Source organism: Salvelinus fontinalis, chromosome 35 (genome assembly GCF_029448725.1).
Source record: "Salvelinus fontinalis isolate EN_2023a chromosome 35, ASM2944872v1, whole genome shotgun sequence".
Classification (NCBI taxonomy): Eukaryota; Metazoa; Chordata; class Actinopteri; order Salmoniformes; family Salmonidae; genus Salvelinus; species Salvelinus fontinalis.
This window is the reverse complement of record NC_074699.1, coordinates 37,461,926-37,476,034: the sequence shown is the minus strand read 5'-3', so window position 1 is coordinate 37,476,034 and position 14,109 is coordinate 37,461,926. Positions and strand designations below refer to the sequence as shown.

At 40.3% G+C, this 14,109-nt stretch overlaps 1 protein-coding gene across 5 annotated transcripts in view; it reads left to right on the top strand.

Annotated features, from left to right (window-relative positions):
• The window catches only part of wdr93 (WD repeat domain 93), a 121,455-nt gene that overhangs the window by 75,168 nt on the left and 32,178 nt on the right, over positions 1–14,109 (top strand). For 3 of the 5 annotated variants that reach the window (XM_055900094.1, XM_055900095.1, XM_055900093.1), the window contains one exon: positions 4,159–4,315. The exons of the other annotated variants lie outside the window; for them this stretch is intronic. In XM_055900094.1, coding sequence (XP_055756069.1) covers positions 4,159–4,315 — 157 coding nt within the window. The remainder of the gene's footprint in view (positions 1–4,158; positions 4,316–14,109) is intronic. 5 annotated transcript variants of the gene reach the window in all.

The window sequence follows — 14,109 nt, the reverse complement described above, 5'->3', positions numbered from 1 at the left end:
CCTGGTTAACAGGTTCTGATGGTCCCTGGTTAACAGGTTCTGATCATGTTTCCTGATGGTCCCTGGTTAACAGGTTCTGATCATGTTTCCTGATGGTCCCTGGTTAACAGGTTCTGATCATGTTCCTGATGGTCCCTGGTTAACAGGTTCTGATCATGTTCCTGATGGTCCCTGGTTAACAGGTTCTGATCATGTTCCTGATGGTCCCTGGTTAACAGGTTCTGATGGTCCCTGGTTAACAGGTTCTGATCATGTTCCTGATGGTCCCTGGTTAACAGGTTCTGATCATGTTCCTGATGGTCCCTGGTTAACAGGTTCTGATCATGTTCCTGATGGTCCCTGGTTAACAGGTTCTGATCATGTTCCTGATGGTCCCTGGTTAACAGGTTCTGATCATGTTCCTGATGGTCCCTGGTTAACAGGTTCTGATCATGTTCCTGATGGTCCCTGGTTAACAGGTTCTGATGGTCCCTGGTTAACAGGTCCTGATGGTCCCTGGTTAACAGGTTCTGATCATGTTTCTGATGGTCCCTGGTTAACAGGTTCTGATGGTCCCTGGTTAACAGGTTCTGATCATGGTCCTGATGGTCCCTGGTTAACAGGTTCTGATCATGTTTCTGATGGTTCCTGGTTAACAGGTTCTGATCATGTTCCTGATGGTCCCTGGTTAACAGGTTCTGATCATGGTCCTGATGGTCCCTGGTTAACAGGTTCTGATCATGTTTCTGATGGTTCCTGGTTAACAGGTTCTGATCATGTTCCTGATGGTCCCTGGTTAACAGGTTCTGATCTGATGGTCCCTGGTTAACAGGTTCTGATCATGTTCCTGATGGTCCCTGGTTAACAGGTTCTGATCATGTTCCTGATGGTCCCTGGTTAACAGGTTCTGATCATGGTCCTGATGGTCCCTGGTTAACAGGTTCTGATCATGGTCCTGATGGTCCCTGGTTAACAGGTTCTGATCATGTTTCTGATGGTTCCTGGTTAACAGGTTCTGATCATGTTCCTGATGGTCCCTGGTTAACAGGTTCTGATCATGTTCCTGATGGTCCCTGGTTAACAGGTTCTGATGGTCCCTGGTTAACAGGTTCTGATCATGTTCCTGATGGTCCCTGGTTAACAGGTTCTGATCATGTTCCTGATGGTCCCTGGTTAACAGGTTCTGATCATGTTCCTGATGGTCCCTGGTTAACAGGTTCTGATGGTTCCTGGTTAACAGGTTCTGATGGTCCCTGGTTAACAGGTTCTGATGGTCCCTGGTTAACAGGTTCTGATGGTCCCTGGTTAACAGGTTCTGATCATGTTCCTGATGGTCCCTGGTTAACAGGTTCTGATGGTCCCTGGTTAACAGGTTCTGATCATGTTCCTGATGGTCCCTGGTTAACAGGTTCTGATGGTCCCTGGTTAACAGGTTCTGATCATGTTTCTGATGGTCCCTGGTTAACAGGTTCTGATCATGTTTCTGATGGTTCCTGGTTAACAGGTTCTGATCATGTTCCTGATGGTCCCTGGTTAACAGGTTCTGATCATGGTCCTGATGGTCCCTGGTTAACAGGTTCTGATCATGTTTCTGATGGTTCCTGGTTAACAGGTTCTGATCATGTTCCTGATGGTCCCTGGTTAACAGGTTCTGATCTGATGGTCCCTGGTTAACAGGTTCTGATCATGTTCCTGATGGTCCCTGGTTAACAGGTTCTGATCATGTTCCTGATGGTCCCTGGTTAACAGGTTCTGATCATGGTCCTGATGGTCCCTGGTTAACAGGTTCTGATCATGGTCCTGATGGTCCCTGGTTAACAGGTTCTGATCATGTTTCTGATGGTTCCTGGTTAACAGGTTCTGATCATGTTCCTGATGGTCCCTGGTTAACAGGTTCTGATCATGTTCCTGATGGTCCCTGGTTAACAGGTTCTGATGGTCCCTGGTTAACAGGTTCTGATCATGTTCCTGATGGTCCCTGGTTAACAGGTTCTGATCATGTTCCTGATGGTCCCTGGTTAACAGGTTCTGATCATGTTCCTGATGGTCCCTGGTTAACAGGTTCTGATGGTTCCTGGTTAACAGGTTCTGATGGTCCCTGGTTAACAGGTTCTGATGGTCCCTGGTTAACAGGTTCTGATGGTCCCTGGTTAACAGGTTCTGATCATGTTCCTGATGGTCCCTGGTTAACAGGTTCTGATGGTCCCTGGTTAACAGGTTCTGATCATGTTCCTGATGGTCCCTGGTTAACAGGTTCTGATGGTCCCTGGTTAACAGGTTCTGATCATGTTTCTGATGGTCCCTGGTTAACAGGTTCTGATCATGTTCCTGATGGTCCCTGGTTAACAGGTTCTGATCATGTTTCCTGATGGTCCCTGGTTAACAGGTTCTGATCATGTTTCTGATGGTTCCTGGTTAACAGGTTCTGATCATGTTCCTGATGGTTCCTGGTTAACAGGTTCTGATCATGTTCCTGATGGTTCCTGGTTAACAGGTTCTGATCATGTTTCTGATGGTCCCTGGTTAACAGGTTCTGATGGTCCCTGGTTAACAGGTTCTGATGGTCCCTGGTTAACAGGTTCTGATCATGTTTCCTGATGGTCCCTGGTTAACAGGTTCTGATCATGTTCCTGATGGTCCCTGGTTAACAGGTTCTGATGGTCCCTGGTTAACAGGTTCTGATGGTCCCTGGTTAACAGGTTCTGATCATGTTTCCTGATGGTCCCTGGTTAACAGGTTCTGATCATGTTCCTGATGGTCCCTGGTTAACAGGTTCTGATGGTCCCTGGTTAACAGGTTCTGATGGTCCCTGGTTAACAGGTTCTGATGGTCCCTGGTTAACAGGTTCTGATCATGTTCCTGATGGTCCCTGGTTAACAGGTTCTGATGGTCCCTGGTTAACAGGTTCTGATGGTTCCTGGTTAACAGGTTCTGATGGTCCCTGGTTAACAGGTTCTGATGGTCCCTGGTTAACAGGTTCTGATGGTCCCTGGTTAACAGGTTCTGATCATGTTTCCTGATGGTCCCTGGTTAACAGGTTCTGATGGTCCCTGGTTAACAGGTTCTGATCATGTTTCTGATGGTCCCTGGTTAACAGGTTCTGATCATGTTTCTGATGGTCCCTGGTTAACAGGTTCTGATCATGTTCCTGATGGTCCCTGGTTAACAGGTTCTGATCATGTTTCTGATGGTCCCTGGTTAACAGGTTCTGATGGTCCCTGGTTAACAGGTTCTGATGGTCCCTGGTTAACAGGTTCTGATCATGTTTCCTGATGGTCCCTGGTTAACAGGTTCTGATCATGTTTCCTGATGGTCCCTGGTTAACAGGTTCTGATGGTCCCTGGTTAACAGGTTCTGATGGTCCCTGGTTAACAGGTTCTGATCATGTTCCTGATGGTCCCTGGTTAACAGGTTCTGATCATGTTCCTGATGGTCCCTGGTTAACAGGTTCTGATGGTCCCTGGTTAACAGGTTCTGATCATGTTCCTGATGGTCCCTGGTTAACAGGTTCTGATGGTCCCTGGTTAACAGGTTCTGATCATGTTTCTGATGGTCCCTGGTTAACAGGTTCTGATCATGTTTCTGATGGTCCCTGGTTAACAGGTTCTGATCATGTTCCTGATGGTCCCTGGTTAACAGGTTCTGATGGTCCCTGGTTAACAGGTTCTGATCATGTTTCTGATGGTCCCTGGTTAACAGGTTCTGATCATGTTTCTGATGGTCCCTGGTTAACAGGTTCTGATCATGTTCCTGATGGTCCCTGGTTAACAGGTTCTGATGGTCCCTGGTTAACAGGTTCTGATCATGTTTCTGATGGTCCCTGGTTAACAGGTTCTGATCATGTTCCTGATGGTCCCTGGTTAACAGGTTCTGATGGTCCCTGGTTAACAGGTTCTGATGGTCCCTGGTTAACAGGTTCTGATGGTCCCTGGTTAACAGGATCTGATGGTCCCTGGTTAACAGGTTCTGATCATGTTCCTGATGGTCCCTGGTTAACAGGTTCTGATGGTCCCTGGTTAACAGGTTCTGATGGTCCCTGGTTAACAGGTTCTGATCATGTTCCTGATGGTCCCTGGTTAACAGGTTCTGATCATGTTCCTGATGGTCCCTGGTTAACAGGTTCTGATGGTCCCTGGTTAACAGGTTCTGATCATGTTCCTGATGGTCCCTGGTTAACAGGTGCTGATCATGCAGAGGAATGGGAAGATCTTCCTCCAAGACATGGTAGATAGGAGAGTAGTGTGCTGCTTCTCCCTCCCAGACACTCATCTCCTGGCCAGTCCCTGGAGTCCTGTGTTTCTACTGGACCCCATGCAGAAGTCTCTGCTCATACCAGGTACCGGAACGTCTTGCAAGACAAAAAAGATAAACATTTAATTTCATACTCTGCTTAGATTTATATGACATGGACCAATTACACTAAACCGACGTTTGTGTTGCATGGTTCAGAAGCGTCTGTTCATAAGAGGTACTGGAACAATGGGCAATAGTGTATCTTGAAAGGCATATTTTATAAATATTTTATTCTAGATTATTTCTGGATTTAGTTTAGTGCTAGATTGAGGATGACAACGTTTAAGACAACATGATTCTAATATCCCAGAACTCTTTGCAACAATGTGATCAGTTATGGTTGTTAGTAATGTTGCTGGTAGTTAGTAATGTTGCTGGTAGTTAGTAATGTTGCTGGTAGATAGTAATGTTGCTGGTAGTTAGTAATGTTGCTGGTAGTTAGTAATGTTGCTGATAGTTAATAATGTTGCTGGTAGTTAATAATGTTGCTGATAGTAATGTTGCTGGTAGTTAGTAATGTTGCTGGTAGTTAGTAATGTTGCTGGTAGTTAGTAATGTTGCTGGTAGTTAGTAATGTTGCTGGTAGTTAGTAATGTTGCTGGTAGTTAGTAATGTTGCTGGTAGTTAGTAATGTTACTGGTAGATAGTAATGTTGCTGGTAGTTAGTAATGTTGCTGGTAGTTAGTAATGTTGCTGGTAGTTAGTAATGTTGCTGGTAGTTAGTAATGTTGCTGGTAGTTAGTAATGTTGCTGGTAGTTAGTAATGTTGCTGGTAGTTAGTAATGTTGCTGGTAGTTAGTAATGTTGCTGGTAGTTAGTAATGTTGCTGGTAGTTAGTAATGTTGCTGGTAGTTAGTAATGTTGCTGGTAGTTAGTAATGTTGCTGGTAGTTAGTAATGTTGCTGGTAGTTAGTAATGGCTCTGGTAGATAGTAATGTTGCTGGTAGTTAGTAATGTTGCTGGTAGTTAGTAATGTTGCTGGTAGATAGTAATGTTGCTGGTAGTTAGTAATGTTGCTGGTAGTTAGTAATGGCTCTGGTAGTTAGTAATGTTGCTGGTAGTTAGTAATGTTGCTGGTAGTTAATAATGTTGCTGGTAGTTAGTAATGTTGCTGGTAGTTAGTAATGTTGCTGGTAGTTAGTAATGTTGCTGGTAGTTAGTAATGTTGCTGGTAGTTAGTAATGTTGCTGGTAGTTAGTAATATTGCTGGTAGTTAGTAATGTTGCTGGTAGTTAATAATGTTGCTGGTAGATAGTAATGTTGCTGGTAGTTAGTAATGGCTCTGGTAGTTAGTAATGTTGCTGGTAGTTAATAATGTTGCTGGTAGTTAGTAATGTTGCTGGTAGTTAGTAATGGCTCTGGTAGTTAGTAATGTTGCTGGTAGATAGTAATGTTGCTGGTAGTTAGTAATGTTGCTGGTAGTTAGTAATGGCACTGGTAGTTAGTAATATTGCTGGTAGTTAATAATGTTGCTGGTAGTTAGTAATGTTGCTGGTAGTTAGTAATGGCACTGGTAGTTAATAATATTGCTGGTAGTTAGTAATGTTGCTGGTAGTTAATAATGTTGCTGGTAGATAGTAATGTTGCTGGTAGTTAGTAATGGCTCTGGTAGTTAGTAATGTTGCTGGTAGTTAATAATGTTGCTGGTAGTTAGTAATGTTGCTGGTAGTTAGTAATGGCTCTGGTAGTTAGTAATGTTGCTGGTAGATAGTAATGTTGCTGGTAGTTAGTAATGTTGCTGGTAGTTAGTAATGGCACTGGTAGTTAGTAATATTGCTGGTAGTTAGTAATGTTGCTGGTAGTTAGTAATGTTGCTGGTAGTTAGTAATGTTGCTGGTAGTTAGTAATGTTGCTGGTAGTTAGTAATGTTGCTGGTAGTTAGTAATGTTGCTGGTAGCTAGTAATGTTGCTGGTAGTTAGTAATGTTACTGGTAGTTAGTAATGTTGCTGGTAGTTAGTAATGTTGCTGGTAGTTAGTAATGCTGCTGGTAGTTAGTAATGTTGCTGGTAGTTAGTAATGTTGCTGGTAGATAGTAATGTTGCTGGTAGTTAATAATGTTGCTGGTAGTTAGTAATGTTGCTGGTAGTTAGTAATGTTGCTGGTAGTTAGTAATGTTGCTGGTAGTTAGTAATGTTGCTGGTAGTTAGTAATGTTGCTGGTTGTTAGTAATGTTGCTGGTAGTTAGTAATGTTGCTGGTAGTTAGTAATGTTGCTGGTAGTTAGTAATGTTGCTGGTAGTTAGTAATGTTGCTGGTAGTTAGTAATGTTGCTGGTAGTTAGTAATGTTGCTGGTAGTTAGTCATGTTGCTGGTAGTTAGTAATGGCACTGGTAGTTAGTAATATTGCTGGTAGTTAGTAATGTTGCTGGTAGTTAATAATGTTGCTGGTAGTTAGTAATGTTGCTGGTAGTTAGTAATTTTGCTGGTAGTTAGTAATGTTGCTGGTAGTTAGTAATGTTGCTGGTAGTTAGTAATGGCTCTGGTAGATAGTAATGTTGCTGGTAGTTAGTAATGTTGCTGGTAGTTAGTAATGTTGCTGGTAGTTAGTAATGTTGCTGGTAGTTAGTAATGTTGCTGGTAGTTAGTAATGTTGCTGGTAGTTAGTAATGTTGCTGGTAGTTAGTAATGTTGCTGGTAGTTAGTAATGTTGCTGGTAGTTAGTAATGTTGCTGGTAGTTAGTAATGTTGCTGGTAGTTAGTCATGTTGCTGGTAGTTAGTCATGTTGCTGGTAGTTAGTCATGTTGCTGGTAGTTAGTAATGTTGCTGGTAGTTAATAATGTTGCTGGTAGTTAGTAATGGCACTGGTAGATAGTAATGTTGCTGGTAGTTAGTAATGGCTCTGGTAGTTGGTAATGTTGCAGGGAGTTAGTAATGTTGCTGGTAGTTAGTAATGTTGCTGGTAGTTAGTAATGTTGCTGGTAGTTAGTAATGTTGCTGGTAGTTAGTAATGTTGCTGGTAGTTAATAATGTTGCTGGTAGTTAGTAATGTTGCTAGTAGTTAGTAATGTTGCTGGTAGTAATAATGTTGCTGATAGTAATGTTGCTGGTAGTTAGTAATGTTGCTGGTAGTTAGTAATGTTGCTGGTAGTTAGTAATGTTGCTGGTAGTTAGTAATGTTGCTGGTAGTTAGTAATGTTACTGGTAGTTAGTAATGTTGCTGGTAGTTAGTAATGGCACTGGTAGTTAGTAATGTTGCTGGTAGTTAGTAATGTTGCTGGTAGATAGTAATGTTGCTGGTAGATAGTAATGTTACTGGTAGTTAGTAATGTTGCTGGTAGTTAGTAATGTTGCTGGTAGTTAGTAATGGCTCTGGTAGTTAGTAATGTTGCTGGTAGTTAGTAATGTTGCTGGTAGTTAGTAATGTTGCTGGTAGTTAGTAATGGCTCTGGTAGATAGTAATGTTACTGGTAGCTAGTAATGTTGCTGGTAGTTAGTAATGGCACTGGTAGTTAGTAATGTTGCTGGTAGTTAGTAATGGCTCTGGTAGATAGTAATGTTACTGGTAGCTAGTAATGTTGCTGGTAGTTAGTCATGGCACTGGTAGTTAGTAATGTTGCTGGTAGTTAGTAATGTTGCTGGTAGTTAGTAATGGCTCTGGTAGATAGTAATGTTACTGGTAGTTAGTAATGTTGCTGGTAGTTAGTAATGGCACTGGTAGTTAGTAATGTTGCTGGTAGTTAGTAATGTTGCTGGTAGTTAGTAATGTTGCTGGTAGTTAGTAATGTTGCTGGTAGATAGTAATGTTGCTGGTAGTTAGTAATATTGCTGGTAGTTAGTAATGTTGCTGGTAGTTAGTAATGTTGCTGGTAGTTAGTAATGTTGCTGGTAGTTAGTAATGCTGCTGGTAGTTAGTAATGGCTCTGGTAGATAGTAATGTTGCTGGTAGTTAGTAATGTTGCTGGTAGATAGTAATGTTACTGGTAGTTAGTAATGCTGCTGGTAGTTAGTAATGTTGCTGGTAGATAGTAATGTTGCTGGTAGTTAGTAATGGTGCCGGTAGTTAGTAATGTTGCCGGTAGTTAGTAATGTTGCTGGTAGTTAGTAATGTTGCTGGTAGTTAGTAATGTTGCTGGTAGTTAGTAATGTTGCTGGTTGATAGTAATGTTGCTGATAGTTAGTAATGTTGCTGGTAGATAGTAATGTTGCTGGTAGATAGTAATGTTGCTGGTAGTTAGTAATGTTGCTGGTAGTTAGTAATGTTGCTGGTAGTTAGTAATGTTGCTGGTGGTTAGTAATGTTGCTGGTAGTTAGTCATGTTGCTGGTAGTTAGTCATGTTGCTGGTAGTTAGTCATGTTGCTGGTAGTTAGTCATGTTGCTGGTAGTTAGTAATGTTGCTGGTAGTTAGTAATGTTGCTGGTAGTTAGTAATGTTGCTGGTAGTTAGTAATGGCTCTGGTAGATAGTAATGTTGCTGGTAGATAGTAATGTTGCTGGTAGTTAGTAATGTTGCTGGTAGTTAGTAATGTTGCTGGTAGTTAGTAATGTTGCTGGTAGATAGTAATGTTGCTGGTAGTTAGTAATGTTGCTGGTAGTTAGTCATGTTGCTGGTAGTTAGTCATGTTGCTGGTAGTTAGTCATGTTGCTGGTAGTTAGTAATGTTGCTGGTAGTTAGTAATGTTGCTGGTAGTTAGTAATGTTGCTGGTAGTTAGTAATGTTGCTGGTAGTTAGTAATGTTGCTGGTAGTTAGTAATGTTGCTGGTAGTTAGTAATGTTGCTGGTAGTTAGTAATGTTGCTGGTAGTTAGTAATGTTGCTGGTAGTTAGTCATGTTGCTGGTAGTTAGTCATGTTGCTGGTAGTTAGTAATGTTGCTGGTAGTTAATAATGTTGCTGGTAGTTAGTAATGGCACTGGTAGATAGTAATGTTGCTGGTAGTTAGTAATGGCTCTGGTAGTTGGTAATGTTGCAGGGAGTTAGTAATGTTGCTGGTAGTTAGTAATGTTGCTGGTAGTTAGTAATGTTGCTGGTAGTTAGTAATGTTGCTGGTAGTTAGTAATGTTGCTGGTAGTTAATAATGTTGCTGGTAGTTAGTAATGTTGCTAGTAGTTAGTAATGTTGCTGGTAGTAATAATGTTGCTGATAGTAATGTTGCTGGTAGTTAGTAATGTTGCTGGTAGTTAGTAATGTTGCTGGTAGTTAGTAATGTTGCTGGTAGTTAGTAATGTTGCTGGTAGTTAGTAATGTTACTGGTAGTTAGTAATGTTGCTGGTAGTTAGTAATGGCACTGGTAGTTAGTAATGTTGCTGGTAGTTAGTAATGTTGCTGGTAGATAGTAATGTTGCTGGTAGATAGTAATGTTACTGGTAGTTAGTAATGTTGCTGGTAGTTAGTAATGGCTCTGGTAGTTAGTAATGTTGCTGGTAGTTAGTAATGTTGCTGGTAGTTAGTAATGTTGCTGGTAGTTAGTAATGGCTCTGGTAGATAGTAATGTTACTGGTAGCTAGTAATGTTGCTGGTAGTTAGTAATGGCACTGGTAGTTAGTAATGTTGCTGGTAGTTAGTAATGGCTCTGGTAGATAGTAATGTTACTGGTAGCTAGTAATGTTGCTGGTAGTTAGTCATGGCACTGGTAGTTAGTAATGTTGCTGGTAGTTAGTAATGTTGCTGGTAGTTAGTAATGGCTCTGGTAGATAGTAATGTTACTGGTAGTTAGTAATGTTGCTGGTAGTTAGTAATGGCACTGGTAGTTAGTAATGTTGCTGGTAGTTAGTAATGTTGCTGGTAGTTAGTAATGTTGCTGGTAGTTAGTAATGTTGCTGGTAGATAGTAATGTTGCTGGTAGTTAGTAATATTGCTGGTAGTTAGTAATGTTGCTGGTAGTTAGTAATGTTGCTGGTAGTTAGTAATGTTGCTGGTAGTTAGTAATGTTGCTGGTAGTTAGTAATGGCTCTGGTAGATAGTAATGTTGCTGGTAGTTAGTAATGTTGCTGGTAGATAGTAATGTTACTGGTAGTTAGTAATGCTGCTGGTAGTTAGTAATGTTGCTGGTAGATAGTAATGTTGCTGGTAGTTAGTAATGGTGCCGGTAGTTAGTAATGTTGCCGGTAGTTAGTAATGTTGCTGGTAGTTAGTAATGTTGCTGGTAGTTAGTAATGTTGCTGGTAGTTAGTAATGTTGCTGGTTGATAGTAATGTTGCTGATAGTTAGTCATGTTGCTGGTAGTTAGTCATGTTGCTGGTAGTTAGTAATGTTGCTGGTAGTTAGTAATGTTGCTGGTAGTTAGTAATGTTGCTGGTAGTTAGTAATGTTGCTGGTAGTTAGTAATGTTGCTGGTAGTTAGTAATGGCTCTGGTAGATAGTAATGTTGCTGGTAGATAGTAATGTTGCTGGTAGTTAGTAATGTTGCTGGTAGTTAGTAATGTTGCTGGTAGTTAGTAATGTTGCTGGTAGATAGTAATGTTGCTGGTAGTTAGTAATGTTGCTGGTAGTTAGTCATGTTGCTGGTAGTTAGTCATGTTGCTGGTAGTTAGTAATGTTGCTGGTAGTTAGTAATGTTGCTGGTAGTTAGTAATGTTGCTGGTAGTTAGTAATGTTGCTGGTAGTTAGTAATGTTGCTGGTAGTTAGTAATGTTGCTGGTAGTTAGTAATTGCTCTGGTAGTTAGTAATGGCTCTGGTAGTTAGTAATGTTGCTGGTAGTTAGTAATGTTGCTGGTAGTTAGTAATGTTGCTGGTAGTTAGTAATGTTGCTGGTAGTTAGTAATGTTGCTGGTAGTTAGTAATGTTGCTGGTAGTTAGTAATGTTGCTGGTAGTTAGTAATGGCTCTGGTAGTTAGTAATGGCTCTGGTAGTTAGTAATGTTGCTGGTAGTTAGTAATGTTGCTGGTAGTTAGTAATGTTGCTGATAGTTAGTAATGTTGCTGGTAGATAGTAATGTTGCTGGTAGTTAGTAATGGTGCTGGTAGTTAGTAATGTTGCTGGTAGTTAGTAATGTTGCTGGTAGATAGTAATGTTGCTGGTAGTTAGTAATGTTGCTGGTAGTTAGTAATGTTGCTGGTAGTTAGTAATGTTGCTGGTAGTTAGTAATGTTGCTGGTAGTTAGTAATGTTGCTGGTTGATAGTAATGGCTCTGGTAGTTAGTAATGTTCCTGGTAGTTAGTAATGTTGCTGGTAGTTAGTAATGTTGCTGGTAGTTAGTAATATTGCTGGTAGTTAGTAATGTTGCTGGTAGTTAGTAATGTTGCTGGTAGTTAGTAATGTTGCTGGTAGTCAGTAATGTTGCTGGTAGTTAATAATGTTGCTGGTAGTTAATAATGTTGCTGGTAGTTAGTAATGTTGCTGGTAGTTAGTAATATTGCTGGTAGTTAATAATGTTGCTGGTAGTTAGTAATGTTGCTGGTAGTTAGTAATGTTGCTGGTAGATAGTAATGTTGCTGGTAGTTAGTAATGTTGCTGGTAGTTAGTAATGTTGCTGGTAGATAGTAATGGCGCTGGTAGTTAGTAATGTTGCTGGTAGTTAGTAATGTTGCTGGTAGTTAGTAATGTTGCTGGTAGTTAGTAATGTTGCTGGTAGTTTTTAATGTTGCTGGTAGTTAGTAATGTTGCTGGTAGTTAGTAATGTTGCTGGTAGTTAGTAATGTTGCTGGTAGTTAGTAATGTTACTGGTAGTTAGTAATGTTGCTGGTAGTTAGTAATGTTGCTGGTAGTTTTTAATGTTGCTGGTAGTTAGTAATGGCGCTGGTAGTTGGTAATGTTGCTGGTGGTCAGTAATGTTGCTGGTAGTTAGTAATGTTGCTGGTAGTTAGTAATGTTGCTGGTAGTTAGTAATGGTGCCGGTAGATAGTAATGTTGCCGGTAGTTAGTAATGCTGCTGGTAGTTAATAATGTTGCTGGGAGTTAGTAAAGTTGCTGGTAGTTTTTAATGTTGCTGGTAGTTAGTAATGTTGCTGGTTGATATTAATGTTGCTGGTTGATAGTAATGTTGCTGGTTGATAGTAATGTTGCTGGTAGTTAGTAATGTTGCAGGGAGTTAGTAATGTTACTGGTAGTTAGTAATGTTGCTGGTAGTTAGTAATGGCTCTGGTAGATAGTAATGTTGCTGGTAGTTAGTAATGTTGCTGGTAGTTAGTAATGTTGCTGGTAGTTAATAATGTTGCTGATAGTAATGTTGCTGGTAGTTAGTCATATTGCTGGCAGTTAGTAATGTTGCTGGTAGTCAGTAATGTTACTGGTAGATAGTAATGTTGCTGGTAGTTAGTAATGTTGCTGGTAGTTAGTAATGTTGCTGGTAGTTAGTAATGTTGCTGGTAGTTAGTAATGGCTCTGGTAGATAGTAATGTTGCTGGTAGTTAGTAATGTTGCTGGTAGATAGTAATGTTACTGGTAGTTAGTAATGTTGCTGGTAGTTAGTAATGTTGCTGGTAGTTAGTAATGTTGCTGGTAGATAGTAATGTTACTGGTAGTTAGTAATGCTGCTGGTAGTTAGTAATGTTGCTGGTAGTTAGTAATGTTGCTGGTAGTTGGTAATGTTGTCGGTAGTTAGTAATGTTGCTGGTAGTTAGTAATGTTGCTGGTAGTTAGTAATGTTGCTGGTAGTTAATAATGTTGCTGGTAGTTAGTAATGTTGCTGGTAGATAGTAATGTTGCTGGTAGTTAGTAATTTTGCTGGTAGTTAGTAATGGTGCTGGTAGTTAGTAATGTTGCTGGTAGTTAGTAATGTTGCTGGTAGTTAGTAATGTTGCTGGTAGATAGTAATGTTGCTGGTAGTTAGTAATGTTGCTGGTAGTTAGTAATGTTGCTGGTAGATAGTAATGTTGCTGGTAGTTAGTAATGTTGTCGGTAGTCAGTAATGTTGCTGGTAGTTAGTAATGTTGCTGGTAGTTAATAATGTTGCTGGTAGTTAGTAATGTTGCTGGTAGTTAGTAATGTTGCTGGTAGTTAGTAATGTTGCTGGTAGTTAGTAATGTTGCTGGTAGTTAGTAATGTTGCTGGTAGTTAGTAATGTTGCTGGTAGTTTTTAATGTTGCTGGTAGATAGTAATATTGCTGGTAGTTAGTAATGTTGCTGGTAGTTAGTAATGTTGCTGGTAGTTAATAATGTTGCTGGTAGTTAGTAATGTTGCTGGTAGTTAGTAATGTTGCTGGTAGTTAGTAATGTTGCTGGTAGTTAGTAATGTTGCTGGCAGTTAGTAATGTTGCTGGTAGTTAGTAATGTTGCTGGTAGTTAGTAATGTTGCTGGTAGTTAGTAATGTTGCCGGTAGTCAGTAATGTTGCCGGTAGTCAGTAATGTTGCTGGTAGATAGTAATGTTGCTGGTAGTTAGTAATGTTGCTGGTAGTTAGTAATGTTGCTGGTAGTTAGTAATGTTGCTGGTAGTTAGTAATGTTGCTGGTAGTTAGTAATGTTGCTGGTAGATAGTAATATTGCTGGTAGATAGTAATGTTGCTGGTAGTTAGTAATGTTGCTGGTAGATAGTAATATTGCTGGTAGTTAGTAATGTTGCTGGTAGTTAGTAATGTTGCTAGTAGTTAGTAATGTTGCTGGTAGTTAGTAATGTTGCTGGTAGTTAATAATGTTGCTGGTAGTTAGTAATGTTGCTAGTAGTTAGTAATGGCTCTGGTAGTTAGTAATGTTGCTGGTAGTTAATAATGTTGCTGGTAGATAGTAATGTTGCTGGTAGTTAGTAATGGCACTGGTAGTTAGTAATGGCACTGGTAGTTAGTAATGTTGCTGGTAGTTAGTAATGTTGCTGGTAGTTAGTAATGTTGCTGGTAGTTAGTAATGTTGCTGGTAGTTAGTAATGTTGCTGGTAGATAGTAATGTTGCTGGTAGTTAATAATGTTGCTGGTAGTTAATAATGTTGCTGGTAGTTAATAATGTTGCTGGTAGTTAGTAATGTTG